At 40.4% G+C, this 26722-nt stretch overlaps 1 protein-coding gene across 3 annotated transcripts in view; it reads left to right on the top strand.

Annotated features, from left to right (window-relative positions):
• CDH8 (cadherin 8) overlaps positions 1–26722 on the top strand; it is a 159758-nt gene that overhangs the window by 45497 nt on the left and 87539 nt on the right. For all 3 annotated transcript variants that reach the window (XM_077786269.2, XM_085589455.1, XM_085589456.1), the window contains one exon: positions 15556–15850. In XM_077786269.2, coding sequence (XP_077642395.2) covers positions 15664–15850 — 187 coding nt within the window. In that variant the 5' untranslated portion in view covers positions 15556–15663. The remainder of the gene's footprint in view (positions 1–15555; positions 15851–26722) is intronic.

The following is a 26722-nucleotide window of genomic DNA, read 5'->3' as shown; positions in this document are numbered from 1 at the left end:
GCTATGCAAAAAAGAGGTGGACAGGCTGGGAATGGCCCAGAGAAGGGCCACAAAGGTAATCCAAGGGCTGGGAAGCTGCCATACAGAGAAAGACCGGGAGGATTGAGTTCAGCCTTCAGAGAGGAAGGGTTAGGGGAGAACTTATCACTGTGTTCCAGTATTTAAATGGAAGCTGCAAGGAAGATCTTAGAATCATGGATCGGCCTGAGCTGGAAGGGACCCCAAAGATTATCCTGTTCCACCCCAGCCATGGCAGGGACCCCTTCCCCTGTCCCAGGCTGCTCCAGCCCCAGTGTCCAACCTGGCCTTGGGCACTGCCAGGGATCCAGGGGCAGCCACAGCTGCTCATCCAAACCTGTTAATTTGAAGCCATTCCCCTTTTTTGTCAGGAGTCACATAGAAAAGATGAGGAGTAATGGGTAAATGTTCTTTGTGGGGATATTCCAAGTGAACATGAGAAGGATAATTTTCACAATGTGAACAAGCAGCCATTGGAATAATCTCCCCAGGGATGTGGTGGATTCCCCAGCATTGGGCATTTCTCAGATTCAGCTGCCCATGCTGCTGGCCCGGTCTGTCTAGACAATGCTTTCACCATGCTCTGGCCAATAAAGGTTAAACCAGATGATCTTTGGGGTCCCTTCCAGTGTTCTATGATTCCATGAAGTGTTCACAGCACTCAATAAAATGAGTATTTGCTGTCCACTCCTGAGTCGAATGCCAATTCTTGTTTATAACATTATAAGGTTAAAAAGAAAGTGTGATAATTGTCTCCAGCAGACTCATTTACATTATTTCCTCCTAGTAATTACATGAACAATGGGGATTCTCTACCTAAGAGCAAAATACATGTTGATCTGTATGTGTTGAAATATAATCACAGCAAATGTGTTTTAATTATGTGCAGAAGTAAAGGCACGGCAGAAAGCTGCTGTAATATCTACAGAATGAGTCATCACCTAAAAGGACTAAAACATTAAAATAAAGCTGGTTCTAATAAGGAAAATAATTAAATTATGATAAACAAATGAAATGAAATTGCTTTATTTTTGTTGGAAGGGAAAGATTTAATTGGAGGATTTGTGTAGGCAGTAGGGATGGCTTTGCTTTTAAAGGAAATAAGAATTTAATTCTCCTAGAACTTGAGTGTTCTTTCTGAGATGAATGACAGATTTTCATTTCATGTGCAGTTGAAAAGTTGAGGAGAAAAGATAGTTTTGTGTCACTTAAAATACAAACTCTTAAAATATCAAAAAATGTTTTGGGGTAAGGATAGTATTTTAATTAGATGAAAATGAGACCCCTTACATGATAACAAATAAAATGTATTTAAGAGGAAACATTCTGTTTACATTTTAGACATCCTAAGAAAGAGAAGCACTTTAGAAGAATAAAATTAATGCATATACAGGTGTAAAAAGCTTCTCAATGAAAATAACATTGCTTCTCAATGAAAAATAACATTGAAGAAAGCAATATGTTGAGAAAAAATACTGCCTTGGTTCTTCTTCAAACTCTTTTTTCTTAAATCAACTTTTTAGTAATATGATGATTGGTGTCACTGAATCATTATTCTTGTCCAGGAAAAAAAATAGGTGAAAAAAATCTATGCAGCTCCAAGGGAAAGTGATATTTTGAGGGTGTCTTCTTGGTGGTCTGAGCAGCCATCCTTAGGAGCTTTCAGTGCTCAGTTTGTTCTGAGTGTTGGGCCTCCATTTCTGTGGGAGTTTCCCCAGCAGTGGAGTGGGCAGATGATGTGATTTTTACTTAGCAGTGGAGGTGCTCTCCTGGTTACCGTGGTGACACATTTGGCATTGATGTCCCTGTATTCAGATCTGGATGTTGACAAGGTCCCCTTGATTGCTGGGACACAAATAAAAGGGTTTTTCTCGTCTCTGGGAAGCTGGGAGTGAATTGCTGCTGTTCAGGGTAATCTCTCAGCTCTGCACCCCAGGCTGGATGACATGGCCACTCTGGTGATGACTCTCTTTGCTTGGACTATCAATATAAAGTGTCACTTCGAGAAGAGAATCAAGCCCGAAGAGACTTTAGCCACAGGCAGGGAGAAGAAACTAGCTTGGCAGTAAGATTCAAGGAAGAATAAATAAAGTCTGGGAGTATTCTTAGCAAAAAAATACAGTCACTATTGAATAGAAGGTGATTGAAGTCAGGTATTATTTCTGGGAAAAAAAACCATAAAAACAAAAAACAATTCAGAGGCTCCATATCCATCTCTTCTGCAGTCAGAGAAGGTATTGAAATCCATGTTATCTCTGCCAACCTGTGGCTTGCCTTACAGATTGTAATTCTTTGTGTTCTCCTTGGTTTCAACCAGCTGCTATCCTGATTTTCTTTCATGCAGATTTCCTGGAAAAAGTTCCCATCAAGCAACTCCCCCATCCCCCACAGGCCTAAAAATTCAGTAATTGTCAAATCTCTTGTAGACAAGAGAAGGAAATGGAAAGAAATGTAATTATCAAATGTAAAACTGTCCAGGTAACCCTTAGAGTGAATATTTTCCCAAGTATTCTTGGATTGTTTAGGCATTTATCCTCTTTGTGAAAAGTTTGTTTGGATTTTATTAAAAAAAAAATAAAGGAAAAAGGAAAAAGAAAAGCTCCAACCATCTTGTAATCAATAAACTGGCATCTGGAAGTTAAATATTCTCAGCTTCATTTTCTGTGGCAAGATTTAAATTGCCTAACATTCCTGTAACTTTTTTCTCCGTGTGTTTTAGGAGCCATATGCTTGGTATTTATTTTCTTTTGAGTCTTCCTTCTCTGCCATGTATTTACCCCAGATATTTCTACTTCTTAGCTGTTTTCAGCATCCAAACTGGCTGACATTTGGCCTTTGAGTTTCACTACCAGTGTCCCTTTGGAACTACATTTCAGCAGATAGAAGAAAGCCGAGATACGAGGATTATTTTTTTCTTGTGACAATATAGCATAATTTAGCTGGAGGCTTTTTACATTTTTCTCTATTATCCATCACCTAATCTGCATAACCTCATTCCTTTTTATTAGTAAGGGACAGATGTTAGACTTGTAACTATTTAACTCTTATACAAAAAATTATTTTTCACTGCATGCAATACAATTTCACCACAATTTTTCATTTTGCCTTAAAAATACAGATTATTATTAGATCTAGAGAATGATTAGAATTAATGTGATGTTCCTCTGAACGGTTAGAACTGGACTTAGTAGAGACCAGAGCAGCAAACAGCAAGCAAGGTTTAAAAAAGTTCCAGGTCAGCTGTAAGAAATCCCAGATATTCACGGATCTGGTGGCACTGGATCTTTAAATGGGGATTTCCATCCATCCCTATGGATACTACAGTTTCCACAAATGGGATCCATCTGCAAGGGGCTGCTTGTGTAACAGCTGAAACCTAAGAATTTCCTGGTCTTTCTGGATTCTTTCACAGACCTGGGCCTGTTAAACCTGCATATCAATAATATATGAAACCAAATCAGAATATATTACTGGCCCAGGAACTCTGCTTTTCTTATGGATTTCTCTCCTATTATTGGGAATGTCAGTGCTGCAGTCCCACAGAATTGCTGTGTGTTTTCTCTTGGGTTTCGTGCTGGTTAGGAGCTGAGGGTTTCATTCAACCTAATTATTTTGTCTTGAAAATGTTTGAGCTTGTTGTAGCACTGCATTCACACTTCCTCATCACAGAGTCAGGAAAGGAAAGGAGGCTGGAGAACTCCGGGGGTTTCCCTGCTCAGCCCCCTCGCCAGCACTGCTCTAAACCAGGCAGGAGGCAGTGATGGCTCCAGCATTCCTGTCCCTCTGCCTTCTCCTGAGAGCAGCCACCAGGCAGTGCATTGGCACAGCTGAGACAGGCAAGGCTGGGCTGCTAAACACACACCAAGCCACAGGCCACTGGGGAGGTGTTTAAACAGCCTGGCCTTTTTAGTGTGGGTGGAAAAAGAATTTGTTTTCATGCTGGTGTGATTGTGATTCCTGACTGGCCATGGTTCCAGCATGTCTCAAAACAGAGTTAACCTTTGATGAGCCAAGATATGTTTGTTAACTCGATAAGTTTTTGTGTCAGAATATTTGTGACCAACAGTGCATTTGACACTGCTGATATTTTGTTGAAGAACTTCATGCAGCAGATTATCTTTTCAGTTAACTTTGCCATCAATGTCCATTTACATACCCAATAATCCCATCTCCATAGGCGAACAAAACATTCCATCTCCTATCTCCTGCTTAAATGTAAAAAGGTAGCTTTACTGACTTAATAAATAATCTCAAACATTTTACTTTACTTCAGGGTCTTGCTATTTTCAACACTTTATTATCTGCCAGTCAGATACTTGTTAATCTTATTATTTGTCTCGTTTGTATGGAAGTCAGTTACACCTCCATTAGTTATCATAAGAAGTATAAAAAATAAACTTTTAGGCCAGTACTAAACTCTGATTTTAATTGGGCTATAAATTGTGGAGTCATAATATGAATTAATAACTAGATATTAGTTGTGAAGGGTTTTTTTTTTAAGGGGGTGTCTTTGCTTCTGTATAATTCTTATAGGTTTTGTGCTTCTCATAGAGTTTTGTCCCTTCAAATCTGAGACAGACTCCTACTCAGTCTTCACATCAGGCCCTAAAACCATTCAAATTTTTAAAAAAATCATCGCAGGTCTAGAAATTTGTGAAGACATTCAGCTCTATTTTTCCCATGAATTTGACTCATACTGAATCCATAGGTGGCAATTGTAGAAATTAGCCAATGCCTTAGAAAGTTTGGGTTTTTTTTTAAATTATGTATTTTGTGTTCATTCTTCCTTGAATAAACCTCCCTGGTTTAGAAACAGGGAAGGGGAAAAAGCCCCATTTGCTATTTCTCCATAGCAGAGGAGAGTGAGGTAAGCTGGGGAAGGCTATAGCACACAATCTAGAGTCCTGGTGACAGCAAGGAGCTCTATGTGTTATTGCAGTACAGGTAATTAATAACCATTATTTACAGCTCAGTACTGACTGCAGTTGTCCCCTGCCTGGCTGCCATTTGGTGCTCAGCAGATTTCCCTCAGGAACTTCAGCAGAAATAGCAGAAACCTCCATAGGATATTTGGATTTTGTTTCATTCTTGTATCCAGGGTATTATCTGGATCATTTAAGAACTCAGCTTCACTTAGTATTGTACCTCTTCCTCATCTTTGTAAGGGTGCTTATTTTGTGGGCTTTTTATCCTGAGCACACATTTTATTAGAGGAACCTTGGTGAAGTCCTTCAAAGTTCTCCCTTTTGTTGTTCCTTTTATGGAATTTATGTCCTCCTGTGGGCAGCCTGATGATCAGTTCTTTGAAGGAGGGGGAATACATGTCCTGTGTCCTTGAAAGGCCCTCAGAAATCATTATTTAGCCTTATATACCTTCAGTGCTGCCCCAGCCTGGCCAGCACAGGAGGGACCTGGAGCTGCTGAGAGAGCCCAGAGGGGCACAGGAGGAGCAGGGGATGGAGCAGCTCTGCTGGCAGGAAAGGCTGGCACAGCTGGCATTGCTCACCTGCACAGGAGGAGCTTTGGGCTGAGCTCAGGGTGCCCTGCAGGGCCTGGAGGAGCTGCAGGAAAGATGGAGAGAGACAATTGCCAAGGGCTGGAGGGACAGGACACAGGGAATGGCTCCCAGTGCCCCAGGGCAGGGCTGGATGGGATGTTGGGAATGAGGAATTGTTCCCTGGCAGGGTGGGCAGCCCTGGCCCAGGTGCCCAGAGCAGCTGTGGCTGCCCCTGGATCCCTGGCAGTGCCCAAGGCCAGGTTGGACACTGGGGCTGGAGCAGCCTGGGACAGGGGAAGGGGTCCCTGCCATGGCAGGGGATGGCACTGGGTGGGCTTCAAGGCCTCTCCCAACGCCACCCATTCTGTGATTCTTTGCCTCCTGTCTTTACCATAGTGAGCATCCTTTCCTTCCTCCCCAGCAGAGGGGAATGCAGGACAGCTGCTCACCTGGTCCTGCCTGCGAGGAGCATTAAGGACAGCAGGGAACAGCTGACTGGGGACAGGGCCATGTGGGGTTTTGGCTGCTCTGTGCTCACAGGGTGCTCCGAGCTCCCCCCAGCTCGTGTGGGCAGAGCAAACCGACAGTGATTCAGCCATCATTAAATTAGTGCAGATGTCTCCCGCAGCCTCCCACAGGAGTTTTCCATGAGCTCAGACAATTTGGATAAAGGTCTAGACTAAATCATTGCTAAGTCTATATGGATTCTGGCTGGTTTGTTACACACTTCCTGCTCCTGGGATACTGATCTGTATACAAGTTGCCTGTCTCCATGCTGAGCCAGAGCTTCTTTTGTGATGGGATGCTGACCCCAGATTTTGGATCTTTGGAATCACCGGTAGCTCAAGTGCTTGTAGCAAATGACACAAATACTCTGAACAGTTCCTACACTTATAGCACTGCTAATTCTGCTTCCTTTGAAACAAATTAAGTTATCTGATGTGTCAAAAAAAGGTGATAATGGCTCCTGAGACTGAAGTCTCCAAATGTCCTGGGCTGGGGACTGCAGGGCTCAATACAAGTTGCTAGAGGATCAGAGGTAATACATCCCTAGGAATGAAGCCCTGCTGGAGCAGGCACGGTGGTTTATTTCTGCATATTTAATACTGTCGATGCGTAATGGTTTATGCATCCTCGCCCTGTTCAATTCTTCCAGAAAAGCATTAACAACGGCAGAAGCTACGATCTTTCTCTAGTGGTTTAAGGAATATTTCAAATTTAATGGTGTTGCAAATTGATCACATTATGAGAGACATAACCTTTGCGAGTGAGTTTGTAAGAAATTCACAGGAATGCATGACTTAGTGGAAATGCATGGGAAATTACATTAGGAAGCTTTGAAAACCACACAAGTGATGAGGCAAATAACTCCTTGTGAAACTGCATGAAATGATAATAACTAGTTTCAACCAGGTTCCTCCAAATAACTTACAATTCTGCATGAGTTACCCCTAATAAACATCTAACTGCAGGAAAAGAGGGAAAAATAATCAAATTATCCTCATGTTACATCTATTCATTCTGATGTATGACACTCTGATGTTGCTATGTAATTGCAAACAGAGCACCTCTGAAGAGCTGGTTCTGGTTTGTTTGACATCTCATAAGGAATTTGTTTTGTAGCATTTCCTAGTTGTGTTTATTTTCACATTCTCAGTAATTTGAAAGATATTTCAAGTAAGAAAAAATTGCTACTGCACCCCTGTGCACAGTTCACAGGTTAGTGTAAGTGCACTAGAAATCAGTCATATTGTCACCTGTAAGCAGATAGTTTATAAGAGAAGCAATATGTAAGTACCCAAAATTTAATTTTTCAGCTCTCTTTATTTCACTGTTACCTTCTCAACAGCTTTCAATTTTAGCTCGAGCTGGCTGCAGAGCTGATGTTTATATTTCTGCACTGTAGCTGTGTTTGACAGCCAATTGCTAGAGAAGAGCTTTCTATTTGCACTGCCAGCTTTACACATTATGTAGTTTTAGATAGTACTTACTTCCTTTTTCAGACACTGAAGGATGTTAAGCAGTAATCTTAAATTTGAAAAATTACCTTCCAAAGAAAAAAAAAAAAGGTATTTTACTGCTTTCAGGCTGGTTTTATTAAATATTATTAGCAGAAGGCATCCTGCATGGATTTGAAATTCTTTTATTGAAAAGGAAGACAGGTTAAATATATTATCTCTGGGACCCTCACAGTCATTTTGAGCAAAACATGGGAAGAAGCCAGGCTGGTGAAAGCAGCTGAAAGCAGGTCCTTGAAGGATTTTGAAATCATGACAACTAAATATGCTTAAATAAATAGAAATATCTTCTCCCCTTTGACCACTGTGACCTGTTGTACTTTTCTGTGCCTCAGCTGATCTACGCTCTAAGCTTGTCTAGTTTGGCAGATTTTGTAAGCAGCCTTCAAATTACTGCTGTGCCTACATAGTGATTAACTTTTTTATTCCTCTTCTGCAATTCAAAGACTATGTGTCCTGAGCTAGAGCTTTGACATTCACTTGAGGAAATCGTTTCAACAACACAAAGAGGTCTTGGTGCTCAACTGCAGTGAACTCGGCCTGAGAATGAAGCCTGGCAAGTTCTAATAAGCTTTTGAGGAGGAAAGGAAAAATACAGCTCAAACAACACGGGAGAAAAGCTCAGAACATGGTGAATAGGATGATGATGATTAAATGAACAACACAGTAGGATTTGGGATGTGGGAACTGCTGAGCTTCTGGCTAGGCTGTGGAATGGGAATTCCTATAGCTTATAGTCTTGTACAGCCAACTCCATATTTTGTCTATATTGAGAATGGATCATCAAGTTAGCCTCTGCTGGCAATAAAATTGACAGCCCAAAGGGAAGAGCCCTCTGAAGTCATTCCTGGAGGCTTCACAAGCCTTACATGTAGCAAAAAACTGTAGCATAGTTTGTGTCCAAGACTGACAAGCTGGAGGAGGGAGCAAATAGCTTTGCTGCTCTTTCACTGAGTTGGGAAGAGTGACAAGTGCAGGAGGAGGCACTGTTAATTATAATGCCTGAAGCACTGGAATTGTTAATGTAAGAGCTTGACCCCAAACAGTGGGAGATGACAGACACTTTTTTTCCCCCATAAAGACACAAAAGCGGGAATGTGTTTTACAAGACTAAAGCCGCATGCAATTTTTGAGGCTCTCTATGCCCAGCTCTCAGATCTCCTGTGGTGAACCACTGTTCACTGTAGATGAAATAATAGGGAAGTAAATGAGATGGGAAAGGATTCCTCTTCGGCAGTGCGACACAACTTCATCTCATGCTTCCAAGTGTCAGAAACAGTTGGGTTAAAAAAAATCCAGAGCTGCTTACAGGAGCGGTGTGTGCTGGAACAGGGGAAAGGAACAGCAGTCTGGGTTCAGAAATAGTTGCACGAAGTCCCAGCTGGGCAGAGAGCCAGCTACAAAGAGGTGCCAGCCATCTGAGGCCACTTGACACGGGACTTGACACGGGCACTCGAGCCACGGGAGCGGAGGCGTCAGGCCGAGCTGCGGTGGGACAGGTCAGGTGTGGCACGGCGCTCTCAGCACACTAGGGAAGACAGGTGGTATTCCCAAATGGGAAGGGCCAAGGCCAGAGCCAGGGAAGCAGAAAGCTTTAGTATCATCTGGCTTAACATAAGGACTCAGAAACAGCAAGGTATGTAAGCGATACGTGCAGGAAAAATCAGCCTGAGGGTGGTTTAGGTGGGAACAAAGCACCTTGTCCTTGTCACCATCACAGCCACGGGTGGGGCTGGGGAGCTGGGGAAGGATTTGCATCTGGGGATGTGGTTTCCTCGTTCAGAGGCTACTCCTCTGGTAGGGGGAACACAACTGTGAAACAGTGCCAGAAATACCTAAACATTCTAATTGCAAATTCATATAGAGACTAACTGGAGATAAATGCATGAAGCTGTCTAAGAATGGCTTGAGTAGTCCCACGGTCTGGATGTTTTTTCTTAATGTGAGACTGAATGTGGGTTTATCTCTTCCTCCCATCTGTAAAACCAAGTAGAGCTGTATTTTTTTTCTCCCAAGACATTAAACAAAATTAGATATTAAAGATTGTTAATTCAGCCTGGTGAGGAAGGCAATACATGATACAGAAAGGACCTATGGCACTGTGACCAGGAAGGACTTAGATCAAGATTCAGGCAGGTTCTTGAGCTCTTTCCTTACATCAGCTGGTCATAATCAGTGGATTACAATAACCTGACTGTTAGAACCCAGCCTTGTCTGCAGTTTTCAAATAGCAGTTCACTCCAGTGTTCTGTGGGATGATACCAAAAGGTAAGCAATGAAAAGTCATTTGTGCACAGTTGCATCGTAAATATATACAGAGACAAAATTAGCAAATCAAATAGAATAAAAAAGCAGTAGCAAAGACTAAACAGAAACATAAAAGAAGCCATCTGGAATCAAAGATACTCAAATGACATGGTAGGAAACTGAGGCAGACAAAAGCAGAGATTATTACACTCTTAAATGAAATTGTTAGGGATATTATTGCTTTAATTCCCTTTGAATCTGGTTATGATACTGCAGCTGAGGAGTGTGGGCAGTAATGTTTTTTGACAGTTACTCCACAGGCTTCAACTTGCATGATTCCTGGATCTTAAAAGGAACCTTTGTCATCCATGGACATGCCTGTTTCCCTTCTGAAAGTGTTCCAAGGACTGACGTTATGTCAAGAGCATCAGCTCTGTGCCCCAGTTGAATACTAATGCAGAATATTTGATTCTCCTCTTCCCCATTGTGCACTTATAATTACCATTACTAAAGATGGGACCAGCCTGTCCACGGAGAAAATGAAAGATTGAAATTTTAAATTGAAATAAAATTCACTTTATTAATTCTGTGTTGTGGGTAAGCAAATCACATCTATTTATAATAGTTTAATTTGGAATGTCTCTTTAAACTGTGGGTCAACAATAAACATGTTCATTGTCCATGATGTGTCAGAGCACATCAACAATACACAGAAAAGCTTCTGTAACTCCTAAAGAGGTTCATGTTTTTAGGATAAAAACATCCCTGCAAAGCCACGTACAGAAAGAAACATCTGAAGAGTAAGGTGCATTACAGTTTTTGAAAGCATTTTCAAGCACAGCTTACAGTTTTGATATATATAAAAAATGGTTGTAAAAGTCACTAAAACCCTTCCATACTTTCACAGAATGAGTGAGAGCTTCTTAGAAGCCTGCAGTTTCAGAAAAGTCATAAAAAGCTGAAAATTCCATCTCAAAGTCCGTTAAATGGGGTCTGCCTCATAAATGAGGAATTTTATTGCAAGGCAAAGGTAAAAAATAGAAGAAGAACCTGAAACATTAGGACAGTGCTGGTGCGTTGTGCTTGTGTCTCAGGTGAAAATAAGTGAGGCACCCTTAAAAGAAAAGATTCCAGAGTTAGGACAGGGAAACATTATGCAAATTTTAAAATGAAGTTTTAAGGGCAGATGATTCCTTTTCCCTTGAAACAAGTATGGGGTAATTCCCTTGTAATTACATGAGGATGAATTAATTACTTTCTAACAAACTCAAATAAAACCTTGACTATATAATACCGCCTTCTCTTGCCTTAATTAAAAATATCCAGGAGCATTTTCATAATGTGTAGATTCTCCCCCCGCTACTTCCCCACATTAAATATCTATATATTTATGCTTTTTTTACTGATACAAGGAAATTTGGATTACAGATCCTCCCACTGATGAGGGATCCATTATGGGCTGTTGTGTATCAAATTGTGCATCAGCACCACACACCCGAGAAGGCTGGAAGTGCCCAATCCTCCTGCAGAGGAAAACCAGCAGCTTTCTGCTCATCTGGGCATGGCCCAGCCCCAAGTGCAGGATGCACTCTCCTGATGGTGAACACACAGAATTCTCTGTGCTGAAAAACCTGTTGTTTTGGCTGCCATGGCTTTGCCAGGTAGCTGAGTGAGAGCAGGTGAGACAGCTCCCATCTGCAGAGGAGACTCGTGCATCTGCTCAGAATTGCAAAGGAGCTCCACCAACCTCACTCCCAGCCTTTGTCCATGCATTAAATCCCTGCTGCAAACGCAGTTTGGAGCCAAGGCCTTGCTAAGAAAACCTTGTTTAAAATATGCTGAACAAAGAGTTATGGATCAGGAAAATTTAATAACAGTCCCACACTCCTGGAGTTGTGTTTTACTGCAGAATAATACTTTTGCATCTGCAGAGATGCTCTTAAAATAAGTTTAGTCTCTGCAGTTTCTCTGGGATGGATTTTAATTATACATGCTTGCAATGTATATACCTGAAAGACTATAAATGCATTTTATACCCTTGGATAGTGTGTTGGCAAGACTTTGAGATGTGCATTGGTCATTAGTGAAAATAATGTTAATTTTGTGGCAGCACCCTGCATGTGCTGTTCCTGTCAGTCCAGGATTACCATCTGTATTATCAGATAGAACAGCAAATTAATTAATAAAGACTAGAAATTGTTCTAATCTGAGGGTTCATTTGGAATTAAGGTAATTTTTCAGAGAAAAAAGAGATCTGAGGCTACAGGGGAGCTATTAGTAAGGTTTTAATACAGGGTATCTGCATCACCATGAAAACTCAGAGCTGCTCCAAAGTCACTCCTGCCTCCATAAATCCAGGCATGAATTGGGTGATGGACTTGCATCTGCTGCTTTAAGAAAAAGAGGTGTGTGGATTTATAGCCTCCCAGGCAGGGCAGAGATGGAGGAAGATGATTTCACTTCCTTTGAAGTCTAATGAAGTGAATCTCACATAATAGAAGTGATTTTAGCTCTCTCTGAACAAGATGAGGTTCTCCAGTAAATGTGTTTGTTTTGGGGTGCTCTCTGCCAGTTGGACATTGGGGCAGATACAGACATTTCCTGTTTTAAGCAGAAATTCTTGTTGCATGTGGGTGTTGCTCTGAAAAAGGTCAGCTTTCAAGTATAGGTGCAGCAAATAAAGCTGCAGATGTGGAAAGCAGTTTCATATTTACATTTGTGAGGCTTTTTGAGCAGAAAGCACTATTCAATTCTAATGTTCATTATGCCCTTCTCTCATTCACCTAGATCCTATATAATTATGTGTTTAATGATCTTCCCCCTTCACACGAACACAGCTTGCTGAAGCTTGACTCTTGCAGTAAATTATCATTCATGTCTGGTAGAAGAGAGGAAATATTACTTGGAAGAAATGCTGTGCTATCTGACTTAAGATTTCAGTCTGTGGTATAACTTTATAGTAGGTGATGATGACTTAATCTTAAATCTAAACAATAAAATTATTTTTGAGAAGTAGCTCTTCAGGTAATTCGTTATAATATTTTGATGTTAGAGTGTAAGGACTTCAACCTAAAAAAGCTATTTAAATTATTTAAGTCAATTTGGATGCTCCCTATAGATTGTAGTAAATGCCACATTTATGTCTTTTTATTTTTTTTATTAAAGAACTAAAAAAAAGGAAATAAATATTGCTACTATAAATCTTTGAGTAAAAGACTGATCTTCCACTCATCAGACCTAATTTCAACTTTAATATTATAAAATACCCTTATCTCTTGTACTTTGTTTAATGTTTAGCCCTTCACCTTGTAGTGTTTCAAATAGCAATACTTGAATAACAAATAGCAATTCTTGCTTTTGATACAATAGAATTTAACTTATTAGAGAAAACAATTCATGGCAATCATAGACACTTTTATCATTTTAACTGTTGTTATATCACTAGAACTGAAAAGGTTCTATAGCCCTGCATTAATATATACCAGAACTGATTTATGAGCCATAAGTGCTGTTGGATATTATGGGTAAAACCTGAGATTACAGACAGCCTCCCTTACTTATTAGCAAATAGCAAATTCTAGAATGTTTAAGCCTTCTCAAATGTCTGTGGGGGATATCTGGTTTGTTCTTAAAAGTTCAGATTTTAGCTTTTTATTGTGTGGTTGAGATGCTCCCAGTGCCTCTGCTGAGCTGTGGGTGTCCAGACAATGCTGTGATATTACATCACTCTAACTCGGCTCTGAATATGCTGCCAAAACCTTCATATGCAATGTTAATGCCATATAGATTTTATTCAGGGAGCAAACAGATGCTTAAATTATAAACAATCTGTTTCAAACACAGATTCTGGATTGATCTTTACAGGCTCTGGGGCCCTGGAAATTAGGGTCATAAGGACAATAATCTTAAAGGCAAAAGGAGTTGTATTAACTTTCTGAGCAGACCAAACTGTGACACCAGCCAAGAGGAGAGGGCAGTGGCTCAGGAAATGAGGCTGATTGTTCTCAAGCAGGAGCTGAGGCAGGTGCAAAAAGAAAACCAGATTGAACTTTTGGAAAAGGGACTCAGCTGTCGCTTGACATCTCTGTGTATTTTGCTGTGGGCTGGGTAGGAAGAGTGAACTCGATTGAGTCATGCATATTCACAGCTAAAATGCTCTGAAATGTTGTTAAAACAATGGTGGTGTAATAAAACGCTGCCCAGCAAAACAGAGAGGATAAGTTTACAGCTCGTGTGGCTCGTGGGAGTAGTGCCATTATTGCAGAGCAGGGAGTGCACTGGTGGCCAGGATTTTGTGTCTGTAGCAAACCAGACCAACATGAAATCAGCCCTGGCTGTGCTGTCCACTGTGCTCGTTGCAGCAGACAGAGCTTTGTGCTTCTGAGCCCTTGAACAGCTGAATTCCTGAACAGGTGAGCTGCAGATGCAGCTGCTTGTGACCAATTGTGGACGCAAGGACCTGCAGAGCCACTTGTGACATCAGAATCTCCTGTGGTTTGGCCATAGCTGGTGTTACAAGGCTTTTTTCCGCACTATTTTAATATCCTAATGCCAGCTCTTCTTCTAAATGATGCTTCTGCCTGGCCCTGGCAGCCTCTGCTATCAGCTGAGAGTAAAATGCATAACCAGCAACAGCTTCTGTTGAGCTGTCTGCACAGAATGAGCAAACAGGAAAAAATCCTTAGTGCTGGTTGTAACTCATGCTGCAACCTAAGCAAGTTGTACATATTTCCTTCAGACTGTCTTTTGTGAGGCAGAGATAAATAATAATGGATGGAAGTTACATTTTTAATGACGTTATTCACTTCTTATTGATCATATTGAGTGTGTTAGACCTAACAGTAAACAGAATTGAAACTCCTATTACTGTGTATTCAAGTTATTATCCTGTATTTTTGAATGTGTTGACAGGGATACATATGACCCAACCAATTCACACTTTCACAACTTAAAAATTATTGGAGATAATCTGATATTCAGTATTTGGCACTGGGCCTACCAAAAAAATCAATGGAAGTCCTTTTTCCCCAGGTTTTTAATTAACAAAAACATTAAAAATAATGAATATATTTCTCATACTGCTTCAGTTTATTATAATTCTCTTTTGTTTTCTTTAAAGCCAAGTACAAATTTAATACAATTTTTTTTCCTGATGTGGCTTTGAGGAGAATGGGAAGATGTGTGCAAGGGTTCTTCTACCAGGGCACATACTTTTAGAATAAAGATCTTAGAACCTTTTAGGTTCTGCAAAGATCTGAGTTGTGTTAGTCTTCTTACTTTCTGTGACTGCTGTCTGTGAACAAGATTCCATAGATGCCAGTGTTCAACCATTTCCAGTCACCTGGAAATAAGCTGAAAGTAATGACTAAAAAAAGTAGTTAGATTAAAACATATGTTATGGTTAACCCTCCCCTCACCCTGTGATCTAATAGGTTAAGGACGTTTTGTACTTGTTCATTTGGGCTGATAATTGTTCTGAAGGCATTTACATTTTAGAATGGCATTTAAAAAATATATAACAGCGGCTTTTTAAATAGAAAGTCTAATTATGCCTATGATTGCATCCCTTTTTGATTAGTATGCATACAAATCCCTGCTCTCCGTGTGTATTCAAGCTGAGATATAGATCACTGCTGCTGGGATTGAAGCACAAAGGATCAGCTGACAGAATGTATAGTTAGACCAAAGCAAAAAAAACCCCAAAAAAACCAAAATTCTGTGTGTACATTTTTTTGTCTCTAAAATGCCATTTTTTTCTCTTTTTCCCCCTTTTAGCTACACACAGACCTGGACCCTGGCAGCAGCAAAATCAAGTATATTCTGTCAGGAGATGGAGCTGGGACCATCTTTGTGATCAACGACAAGACTGGAGACATCCACGCCATGAAAAGGCTGGACCGGGAGGAGAAGGCTGAGTACACCCTCACAGCCCAGGCCGTGGACAGGGACACAAACCAGCCCCTGGAGCCCCCCTCAGAATTCATCATCAAGGTTCAGGACATCAATGACAACGCTCCTGAGTTTGTAGAGGGCCCCTACCACGCCACGGTGCCAGAAATGTCTGTTGTGGGTACGTATTGAGAACAGCCCAGCCTCTCCCTGCTCACAGCCTGGGCCCTGCCAGGAGGCTGTTGAGTTGGTGATGAATAATAAGGTATTTATTATGTTGTTAGCATTCATTTGCATATTTTCAAATCTTTTCTTGGCCGAAGCTTTCATCTGCAGCACAATAGCCGAGTCCCTCAGTAGTAAGGAAATGATTAACAGCTGTATTAATGTCTCTTTGTCCAACAACACTTTAATGGGCTAAATTTATATTTCCCTTCTGACATTGCAGTTAGAGAATTGTTATTGAGAAGGATTTATCAAGATTTGCTCCAGCATGATGCTTTAATCCTATTGATAGTTTGTTGATGTTTAATTATCTGTTTGTTGTTTTCCTACACTTGCAGGGCATTGATACATACTTATTTGTTTTCCTTTAAGTGCAACTGTAATCAGGCAAAAACATTGAAATTAAAGATGCTGTGTCTGGGAACTGATGGTTAGCTTGTAGAGTGGACTTAACCAATTAGGCACAGGATTTGCATGGATGATGGAAGGGAAAAGCAGAGAAAGCTGTGGAAAAAGATGGTGAAAAGGGAAATTAACTGTGTGAATGCAGAAAAGAGAAAGGAGAAGAACATAATCTTCTTAATATATTTTACTTATATTTATTCATTTTGTCGGATTAGTGTGAATCTATTTCCTCATGGATTAATATATTAGAATCTTTTCTGCATAGTTTGTCCCTGTGTTTGCAAATGAACGTCCTTAAAGAGGCAGATATTGACACTCCCCAGGACACGAATCGAGTGCAGCTCATCTTCAGCTGTCACTGAAGCCAAGGGAAGGAAACACAACAAAACAAGAGAATCCATTTCAGGGCAATATAAGAATTCAGGATAAGCAAAGGCATCAAAATCTGGCTATGAAATGCAGAGGAAATTCTAATGCATTTTTGTGTTAGGTTGAGGATAATGTGCTTTTCAGTGATTGTCTACATCTGTCAAAGCAAGGTAATTGAAGGAGTGCCAAGACACTTCGTGGAACGAAGCAACATCCTATCACAAAGTTTCAAAAATCACCATTCTCTCTGGTTTGAAGAGAGTTTGTTTAGCTAAAAGAGGAGGAATGTGAGGAGTCAGAGCCATCCTCTCACTCACAGCACAGAGAATTACACCAAGTCATTGTCAAATACAAGTGTGAGTGCTGACTGCATGGTCATACCTGAGGCTTCATCTTTTAAATCAACTTTGCTCCAACAGATTTTCAAATCTTCATTGTGCCAAAAATGATACCTGAATTTTTGAGCCTGCATTTCAATTACTTTCTAGACCATAGCTTTTATATGTTGAGTTACTTTTAATTATACAGCAGCACAAATATAATGTGGACCTGCTTTCAGAAGATATTTCAGTCAAGCTCTAGGTGAGCAAATGACTTAATTAAATAAAATGAGAATAGAAAACTAAACCAAAACAAAACAGTGTGGGAGAAGGAGAAAGGGAAATTGAATGCTGTCATTTCTTATATAAATGCCATTTATGTAGTATTCCAGGAGAAAAAAGAGAAAGATATATGCAAGAAAAGATGGCTTCTGATCACAAAGCCTATATAAAAATAATTTATATCTGTGCATATTTATAATCTGTGATAAAGACATGGCCCCTGTCCAAGCACTATTCACTGTAAAGAGGAGGAGAAAAAAACAAAACAAAACAAAACAAAAAACCCTGAAAACTTTGAGGGGAAATTAATCAGGAGATGAATAAAAATCTAGGAAAATTGTTAGCATGAGTTTTAAAAATGGTAAGTGCAATGATAGTAAGGGAATAAAAGGGAATAAAAGATGAAATAATAGTGAAAGAGAGGTAAAGTAAAAATGGAAAAAGAATGGAAGAGGAGGGGAAAATGTGAAGAAAGGTGATGAGAGATGAATTATAAGTTAAAAATTCATTTAGGAAAACTTTATTCTAGAGGATTGTAGTAGAAATTACCAATGGCTGGATGTAGTTTAGTAAATAGCAAAAGGGGATGGCTCTACAGGAAAATGTTTCATCTGTTCCCCCAGCATGTTGGGGAAAAGAGACACTGAACTGCCTCTGAAATGACAAAGTTCCACATTCTTGTGGTTTGTTAGGATGCATGAAAGAGTTTTGTCCAAAAGCAAGTGTGTTCTAACAACAAAAATGGTTGTTGCCATTACTAAAATAACATATATTGTAGAGATTTGCAATAGATATCTGACAGATCTGAGGTTTATTACTGTAACTCTGAGAGTTTTGCACAATTATCCCTTAGGATCCCTGGCCCTTCCAGGTGTTGAACAGGACATTCCTAGGGGTGCAGGTTTTGAGGCTGCTGCTCTACAGAAGCACCAATGTGCACTCCAGATCTTTTGTTGAGAAACAAAATCTATTTCTCAGTTGTTCTTTCAAAATTCAGAGAATGTTCCTGATTCCATTACATGGGGCATGAGTGAGTGTGAAATCTCTGAAGCAGAGGCAGTGGAATCTGTGTCTTAATCTCTGATGGAACCAAATGTCAGGGCTGGAAAGTGGAATATGAGAGTGTTACCCTTCATTAATTTTGCTGTTACTATTTTCTTCTGCTTTCTTCTCTTCATCCACAGGTAGCAACATCAAGAGATGAAGGAAAAGATTCTCTGTAATTTATTTCAGGTTTTTTTGCAGTTTTTTTTTTAATTTCTCTTAAAAATAGACTAACTCTTCTGTGATGTTTACCAACAAAAAAAAAAAAAATTGTCTCCTTTCAGAGTTCAAGGAATTTTTTACTTTCCCCCCACTAAGAGAATTTCACTACCATTATGCACTTACTTAATTCCCTTAAAGAGATCTCCACCCACTGCCAATTTTTTGCTTTGACTTTTGTACAACACAGGCATCACTATGCAGTTTTTCTTACTCAGGCTAAAACAAAGTTCTGCTGAACCTTTTCTTTCCTCAAATGCTTATATCAATTTTCTGCTCTGAAACAGAAGAGGACTCATATGCTCTCTATATATAGTGCTTATGTAATGAGGATGCAGTACAAGGCATTTTATTTTTGGGCCTCAGGGGAAGGCAATGCATGAAATACAGATGAAAGCTTTAACCTTTCATTGTTCTAAGGTTCTAACATGATGCAGTTTTTCTAATTAGACCTGGTCTTATGTTCCTGCCTAGAACATAACAATGTCAGGTGTTATTTTGACTATATAGAACTGGAATGAAACACTATGGAGATGTGAAAACCATCTTCAAACTGACAGAGAGCAGGTTGAGATTAGAGATTAGGAAGGAATTGTTCCCTGGGAGGGTGGGGGAAGCAAAGGATGCCCAGATTTGCTGTGGCTGCCCCTGGATCCCTGGCAGTGCCCAAGGCCAGGCTGGACACTGGGGCTGGAGCAGCTGGGACAGTGGGAGGTGTCCCTGCCATGGCAGGGGTGGCTCTGGATGATCTTTAGGGACTCTTCCACCCCAGCTGTGGGATTCTGTCCCTACCTGCAGCGTGTGCCAGCCCATGTGGGGCTCTGTGTGTGCCAGCCCCCGAGAGCCGCACACGGCCACGGCTTCCCTGCTTGGTTTTTATTCTGCATTTCGGTGCTCTCTGGAAAATCCTGCTTCCCTGCTGAAACAAAAGGATTTGCATGGCTCTCCTCCCACTCCTGGTGCAAAGAGGATCAGTATTACCCGGAGCTCTCTCTGGGAGGAGTGCTGCTCACTTCTCAGCTGTCTGTGCAGAACACACTCCCACACACGCGCTCGCTGCCGGCCGCGTCACTGCGCTCAGACTTAGTCTGAAATCACTTATTTCTCTCTTTGAGCAAAGACACCAGCACATTCCAGAAAAAAACCAAAAAGTTTTGAGAACTAAATTGAATTTCTTTACTGTAATTCCCACATAATCTACCATGGTCAGCTCTGCTCCCCACCTCCAAAAATGATGAATTTGCTTGTGAAAGCTAATAGTGTATATGGAGAATATGTTCTTTGCTGAAACTGTGCACTTTAATACTTGAATTATGATATTAATTTTTCTTAAAGAATTAAAGATCAAAAAGTGAAATCTGTGGAATTACTTTGTTATGGCAAGTATTACAAATGGGAAATAATTTATTTTTTTCTGTAAATCATGTTTAATCACTTTTAAACATAAAAGGGTACACTGGGGTAGAAACTCAATTAAAACCTTAAAAAAAATTATCTGTTTTTCTGGGAGTAAAAACCCCAAGACTATTTTTTTGCCTCCCTATTTGTCTGTGAGCTCTGTATCTATGTCTGCAACTATGACAGAATATTATGTAAATGAATGAGCAAGCTTAGAAGATCCATAAGGGTAAATGGAACAGGTTCTGTGGCATATTTAAAGAAAAAAGAAAAAAAAGAAAGAAAAGAGGAAAAAAAACCCCACAGCTTTCCTTGAGTATGTTCTGTTTCTGTGTTACCTTCTCAGCTACACACAGATTCATGAATTCCCCAAAACAGGTGCAGAGGTGGTAATGGGAGCCAAGGTGGATATTGTCTCTAAGTTTTGGGATCCCTTTTTTCAGGAGAGGAATGAGGAGTGAAATCTCTTGATTTTGCTCTCAGTGAAGCCGGGAATGTTTAGACAGCGAGTGTCATGTTGAAAGACAGGAGACGACTGAAGCAGAGTGACAAACATGTTGGTGAAATAAAAAAGGACACAGATGGAAAAAGAACAAAAGCCATAAGGGAAGAGAATTCTCTCATAGTTTGCCTGAATTAAGGTAAACAGACAAACTTTAATAATTTCCAAATATAAAGGCTTCTCCTGGCAGTCATAAAAAATACACACAGTGGAATTCAATCTGACATTGCTCTAGAAATGCTTTTGCCTTTGCCACTTGAAAATAGTAACAATATCGAAAAGCTTAGAATTTTTTTTTTTTTTTTTTTTTTTTGTCCTTAAATGCTTCCATGAAAGGTCTTTACTGGAAAGTGTTTAGGTTTTCAGTTGAGTCAGAGTATCAATTTTCAGTTTTGGCACAAGCTCATCTACTTAGGAATGCTTTCCCTTGAATCAAGGTTTGCCCTTCATTACACCACTGCAGATAAGGAATTCTATAATCTTCTTTTTTTCTTTCTTTCTTTTTTTTTTTTTTAAAGCAGAACAGAGTTCTTTACTCCAGCCAGGTGTATTAGGACCACTTTACATAGTGCAGCTTTGCTTTCCAGTTCTCCCAAAGATATTCACTCTCTTCCACTTACAAATTTTTTGCAGAAGGACAAAATCTGTTCCATATGAGATCAACATGCAACATCTGACATGAATAGGGATAGAATAACTTGACAAATCAGAAAGTTGTAATAAAAACCTGATTTGAAATGCTATCAACATCAACCACAATGTCTTGCTGGGGTTTTTATCATTGATTTTTAAGGCACTGAGCATGACTGTTAAATCAATGATAGTTTGTCACAAAATTGTGGAGTAAGGGGACTACAGCACTGGGGTCAAGTACACATTAACCCAAAGGGTAAATGCAAAGGCAGTGCAAAATCTAAGGGAAAAACCATCAGATGTTGTAAAATATGGCAACAGTGTAACAGCTGTTTTTTAAAAAAAAAGTATAATTTCATGTTGTCTTGTTCCTCCACTTGTCCCTCTTGTGCATAATCACACACAGGAGCTGTGGCACCGGGGAGTTTTATGTGAGATTTCTTTGGTGAGTGTGTGTGTGTGTGTGTGTGTGTGTGTGTGTGTGTGTGTGTGTGTGTGTATTTAAAATTGTCACACACAGCTTTCAGGAAGGGCTCAGACATTCAACAACAGAGCTGGTTGGCTGTTCCTTAACCTGACTGGATGTTGACCTTTGAGAAAACACAGTTCTGAGCACCTGCTGCTATTTTTGTACTTTTATTTCTCATGAGATCTGATCAAAAATGTCGTTATCTTTCTTACTGTTCTTATGTGGTCATTATGAGCTCGAGGACCATGATGGAATTAATACTTTTTAGGAGTTTATAGGTTGATCCTTTAGTTATCCCTCTCTATATTGTCCTATTGTACTAAACCAGTTAATTGACAATACAGAATTACCAAAATCTGTGAGATTGCTCCAAGTAGTTTGTGCCAATGGCAGGAAGTTCATGAGTGTTGAGGTTCTGAAGGCACTATCTGGTCCTAGGAGCAAGGTCTGACTTTCCTCTGCAAGGTGTGGAGCTATTGATATGTGCTGGTTTATGAGACAAACACTGCTTTTCTTCCTCTCCATTCACTGGCAGTAATTTGTGACAAATTGTGCATTTTTTGCACACATGCATTCACTTGGCACGAAGGAAAGTTGTGCAGATGACACATAGAGAAGATAAACGCTGCAGGAAAAATCTGCTGGGATCAGAGCTGAGGACATAGTTCCTTATGGAGTTCTTCCATATAGAGAAATTCATCTTTCCATGCTGTTCCAGTTTTGGGATGAGGACAGACAGACAGAGCTGTCACATGTTGTTCATGTGATGGCAGAGCAGAGGAAATTTTGCCAGTCTAAGGTGAATGTCCTGTGTACCTACAAGAATCTGTCCTACTGTGGTTTTTCCTCTTGACTCCTAGTCACAAACATCTTGTTCTTGTTGCAGATATTCTACTTCTGAAATCCTTTGTGGTCACCTCCATTTGTATATATCAAATGCATCATCGTGTTTGTGTTCTGTCACTGTGTGAAAATAAGTCTCTGACTCAGGTTTCTGATGCATTCTCTTCTGGTTACAAGTTTAAATCTATTCTCAGCATGGATTTTTCACAATTTCCCCAAATGTAAAATTTTGAAGGAAAAAAAGATGTTTCAAAGAGTGGTATGGTTTAGTTTTGCAGGCTTCAAAGTTGTGTTATCTCATTTTTCTAAGCAGCTGGGCTGGTGACATGAACCCATTTGCTGGCCAGGGGATGATGCCTAAGTGGAAAACAGAAGGACGAGAGGAAGTGGAGCAGCACAGGTTCCTGCCAGACTGGTGCTCACAAAACTGGTCTGGAGCATAATCTCACCCTTCTCAATCAAAGGAAATGTAGACAAGGTCTCACCAAAAGGTAGAAAGTTCTAGGTCAGAAAATAAAGTTCAGTGTGGTAATATTTTCACAGAAACTTTAATTACTGTCATTTCTATTCCTCTGCTAGCATGAAGACTTGGCTTTGGAACATCAGGGACCAATACTCCTCAAATTCTTCATTAAGTGGCCTGAGTTAGACATCTCTCTGATGGACACACTTGATGTTTACCAAAATGAGATGCAATTCAGAATCCTTTTTTTTTTTTTTTTTTTCTGGCACTGGTTACTCCCCACCTTGCCCTGATGACACCTCTGTCTTTGGTTAAGTGCTGAATCTGCAGCTCTTGTTTTTCTGTGAAAAGAGTTCCCAAGTGCCCGGGGCTGCTGGGCAGGGGCCCAGAAGGGCTCTGCTGCCCTTTGTTGTCCCCGCAGTGGCCTGGGGGGACAATATTTCAGACCCTGCTTTTGCACCCTGGGTTACAGCTGCTGGCACTCCAGGCTTCACTCTCCCAGACAAAGCCAGCAGAGTATCCTAGCTGTGAGATGATATCAGCCACTTTCTGTTCTTACCATACAAAGTCATAAATGAAAGAATTTCTGCAGTAAACAGCCTAGGCTGCTTTATTATTTATTTCTATTTTTTTACAATACACTTGAGCATAACCTGAAACTTCCATTGGAATCAACAAGACTTACAGTACCTTTTTTTCTGCTTGGTAATACAGTGTACAGTGATCATCCAATTTTACTGCCTTTGCCTGGGGACCTCACAGAATGAATGCTGATGAAATAGTCAATTGATTAGAGACAAGCAGTCTTTCAAAATGTCCTGAACAGTAGAGGAGCTATTTCCCACTTCTCTCACAAATATCAATTAATATTCTATAGCAAGGGTGTTATCTAAAGGGAGAATAAAAAAATAGCATGAAAGGAAAACATAATTCTTTAAGCCAAACATAAAATATATTTTTACCCTTCTGCTGTTGCCTGTGATGTTTCAAACCGTGTACTAATCCTAACAAACAGCCACCCAGGGGAATTTGCAAAGGAATACCTGCAGGTTCTCTAATGGCACCATCTCATAAGTTGTAGCAAGAAAGAATTACCAGCCTTAAATCTGAAAAGGAAGAAGGTCCCTTCTTGCTAGATCCACACAGATAAACCCAGGTAACATCAGCCAGGATAATTGCCAGGGAGAAATCCATATCCCTAAATCTGAATATGTATTTATGTTGTAAACTATTTCTGATTCCTAAATGTTATGTTAAAGAGGCAGCATCAGAGTTCCAAAACAATTAGTTTATGCATACCAGGAATGGTAAAATATGCAGTTGATTAGATTTCCCAGCCACACTTCCCCAGCCTCATTATACAGCTGCGAGATGCGGGGCTGCCAGCTCGCCCCGCTCCCTCATGTTCACACAGCCTTTTTCTCCAGGCATAGCCAGCTCCTCTCATACTTCTGCTGTCACACATTTGCATACAATATTTTTTTCCCATTTCCCTCACATGATAAAAAGTCCTTAAAATGGCACATGAGCAATCTGCACAAACATTGTTGTGTTACATGTGGCAGGTCATGCATTTGCGCAGAGGTTTTCACTCAAGCAGGTACTGCACGACACTAACATTCTTTAAAGGTTTCATTAGCCTCCTAAAGTATCTATTCCAGCATTGAGAAATGTGTAACATTTGGGAGAAACTGTCTGGATACCTCTTCTGCTTATGGAGCTAAACATCACTTAAAGGTATGAAAGGATTATTTTTCTGTTGGAACCAAGAAACAGCTTCTTGAATTTTCCTGCATGGTACTACATAATTTAGTATAGACTAAGCTGTTAGAGTCTTCTAGATTCTTTCATTAAACCAGATTTTTAGGTGCTAAAACCTTTGGATTAGATTACTAATATTTTAGGGCAGCATTTGCCATTTCCTATAGGTCTGCAAAGTACTGAAAAATCTTTCTGTGCATTTCAGTGAGATTACAGTCAACTGCTTATATAAAACAAAGTGGCAAAACAAGCAAATAATGTTTTGTCAGTCATGTTTAATATTAAAAACAAAATATGAAACATATCAGTTGCAGTTTATTTCAGAAAGTGTTTACAGGTGTCTATATGAGTATATAAGCATGCACAGGTGTTTAGACAGATACATACAAGAGGAAACAGCCTTAAAGTGTTCCAAGGGAGGCTCAGGTGGATTCCAGCAGGAATTTCCCCATGGAAAGGGTGCTCAGGCCTTGGCAGGGCTGCCCAGGGAGGTCTGGAGTGCCCATCCCTGGAGGTGTCCCAGGAAGGGCTGGAGGTGGCACTCAGAGCTCTGGGCTGGGGACAAGGTGGGCATCGGGCACGGCTGGGACTCCATGGCCTTGGAGGGCTTTTCCAACATTAATGGTTCTATGATTCTGGGATTCTATGACAGAATTTAATGTAAACAAACCTGAAATTCTTGCAAGGTTCTCCTTGTTCTCTTTGGTGGAGTGTCAGCTTCACACACTTGCAGTGGAGGGCTGAAATTAGAGACTGGGGTGTTTTGGGTACATCCACAAAAGGGAGAACTCACAGGACTGAAGTTTAATCATTCACATTAGCTGGCCAATTTCATTTCTGTTCCTCTCTGGTCAGCCAAAAAAAGAAGGATTCCAGGAGAGCATGATTCTGTCTTCCTCCCTCAGGTAGAACAGGCAGCTGGTGCAGCAAGATATCTAATTTAGCCAGTTGAGCCTAAAACTGAGTTGTGTGAATAACCCTCTTTTCCTTCTTCCTTACCTTAATCATCATAAACAAGATCATGACAGCATCACACTATTTCACTACTTAGAGTCAAATAAATTACAGCTGGGAAAGACAAATTACCCTATTAGTTAATCTTCTTGTCTTTCTAGGGTTTTCCCTTAGAATACATTATTCCAGCATCCTGTGCAAGAGAGTGAACTCTTCACTGAGGAGGATTCTGTTATTTCCCTTGGGAAGCTATTCCTCCTTGTGCAATTTCTCATTGCAAGGAAGCTTTTGTTGTTTTTCTCTTTGCAGAAGATAAAGAGAAATCTTGTATCTGTATATTTATGTGGTTCTCATCACCAACATACCAGTATTACACCTGTAACATACACAAATTTTCTTTCTCATTTCTGCATCTAGAAATTATTGCATATTGGATTGTGCCATGGAAACAGCAGAATTCATGCTGGCCTTCCCGATTCTCCAGCATGGCTAGCACAAGTTGCCCATTTTTCCCTCAGTGGACTGTTCTGACCTGTATCTCTCTCCTTTACCTCTGCTTAGGGTGTCATCTCCTGCCTCATTCATTAAGGGTCCACTGGATATTTAAAAAGCAGAATTTTTTTTTTTATTCTTTCGTCTAAGCGTGGGAAGATTTGAAACACTCCCCCAAGCCCTCTGTCCCCAAAGCAGTCCTTGACATTTTCTGTGCTTCCGAGGGCCTGTGAGCTCTGTAGGCAGCAGCAGCAGCACCATGTGCTGGCAGCATTGCTTCCAGGGGGATTTGCATCCTCTCCTCTTGGAATTCCTGGCTTGGGAAGGATCCTCAGGGATCATTGAGTCCAACAAGCTCCTTGTCTCTCTTCTGTTAGTGTTTGTCTTTCCTGGTACTTGGCTCTTGGGGTTTCTGGGAGAGAACTTCCCTACACTGTGGGATCTGATCCACATATTGGACCCCCAGAGCTTTGGCAATGAAGCAGCTGTTAATAATAATAAAATTACATTCAAATACGGGTGCAGAAGGTAGGGCTGAAATAATAACTTGTGATCTGCGCAAGAACCCTTAAAAACTCATGCAAAATTCCCACAATTTGTGTATGTATTTATATATCTGCATGAATACCAAGATATGCAATGATATTTTATGTGGGTGATTTGCATATGTTAAC

Source organism: Lonchura striata, chromosome 11 (genome assembly GCF_050655825.1).
Source record: "Lonchura striata isolate lonStrDom1 chromosome 11, ASM5065582v1, whole genome shotgun sequence".
NCBI lineage: Eukaryota > Metazoa > Chordata > Aves > Passeriformes > Estrildidae > Lonchura > Lonchura striata.
Note: the sequence above shows the minus strand (reverse complement) of the source record. Positions and strands in the feature narration are given on the sequence as shown.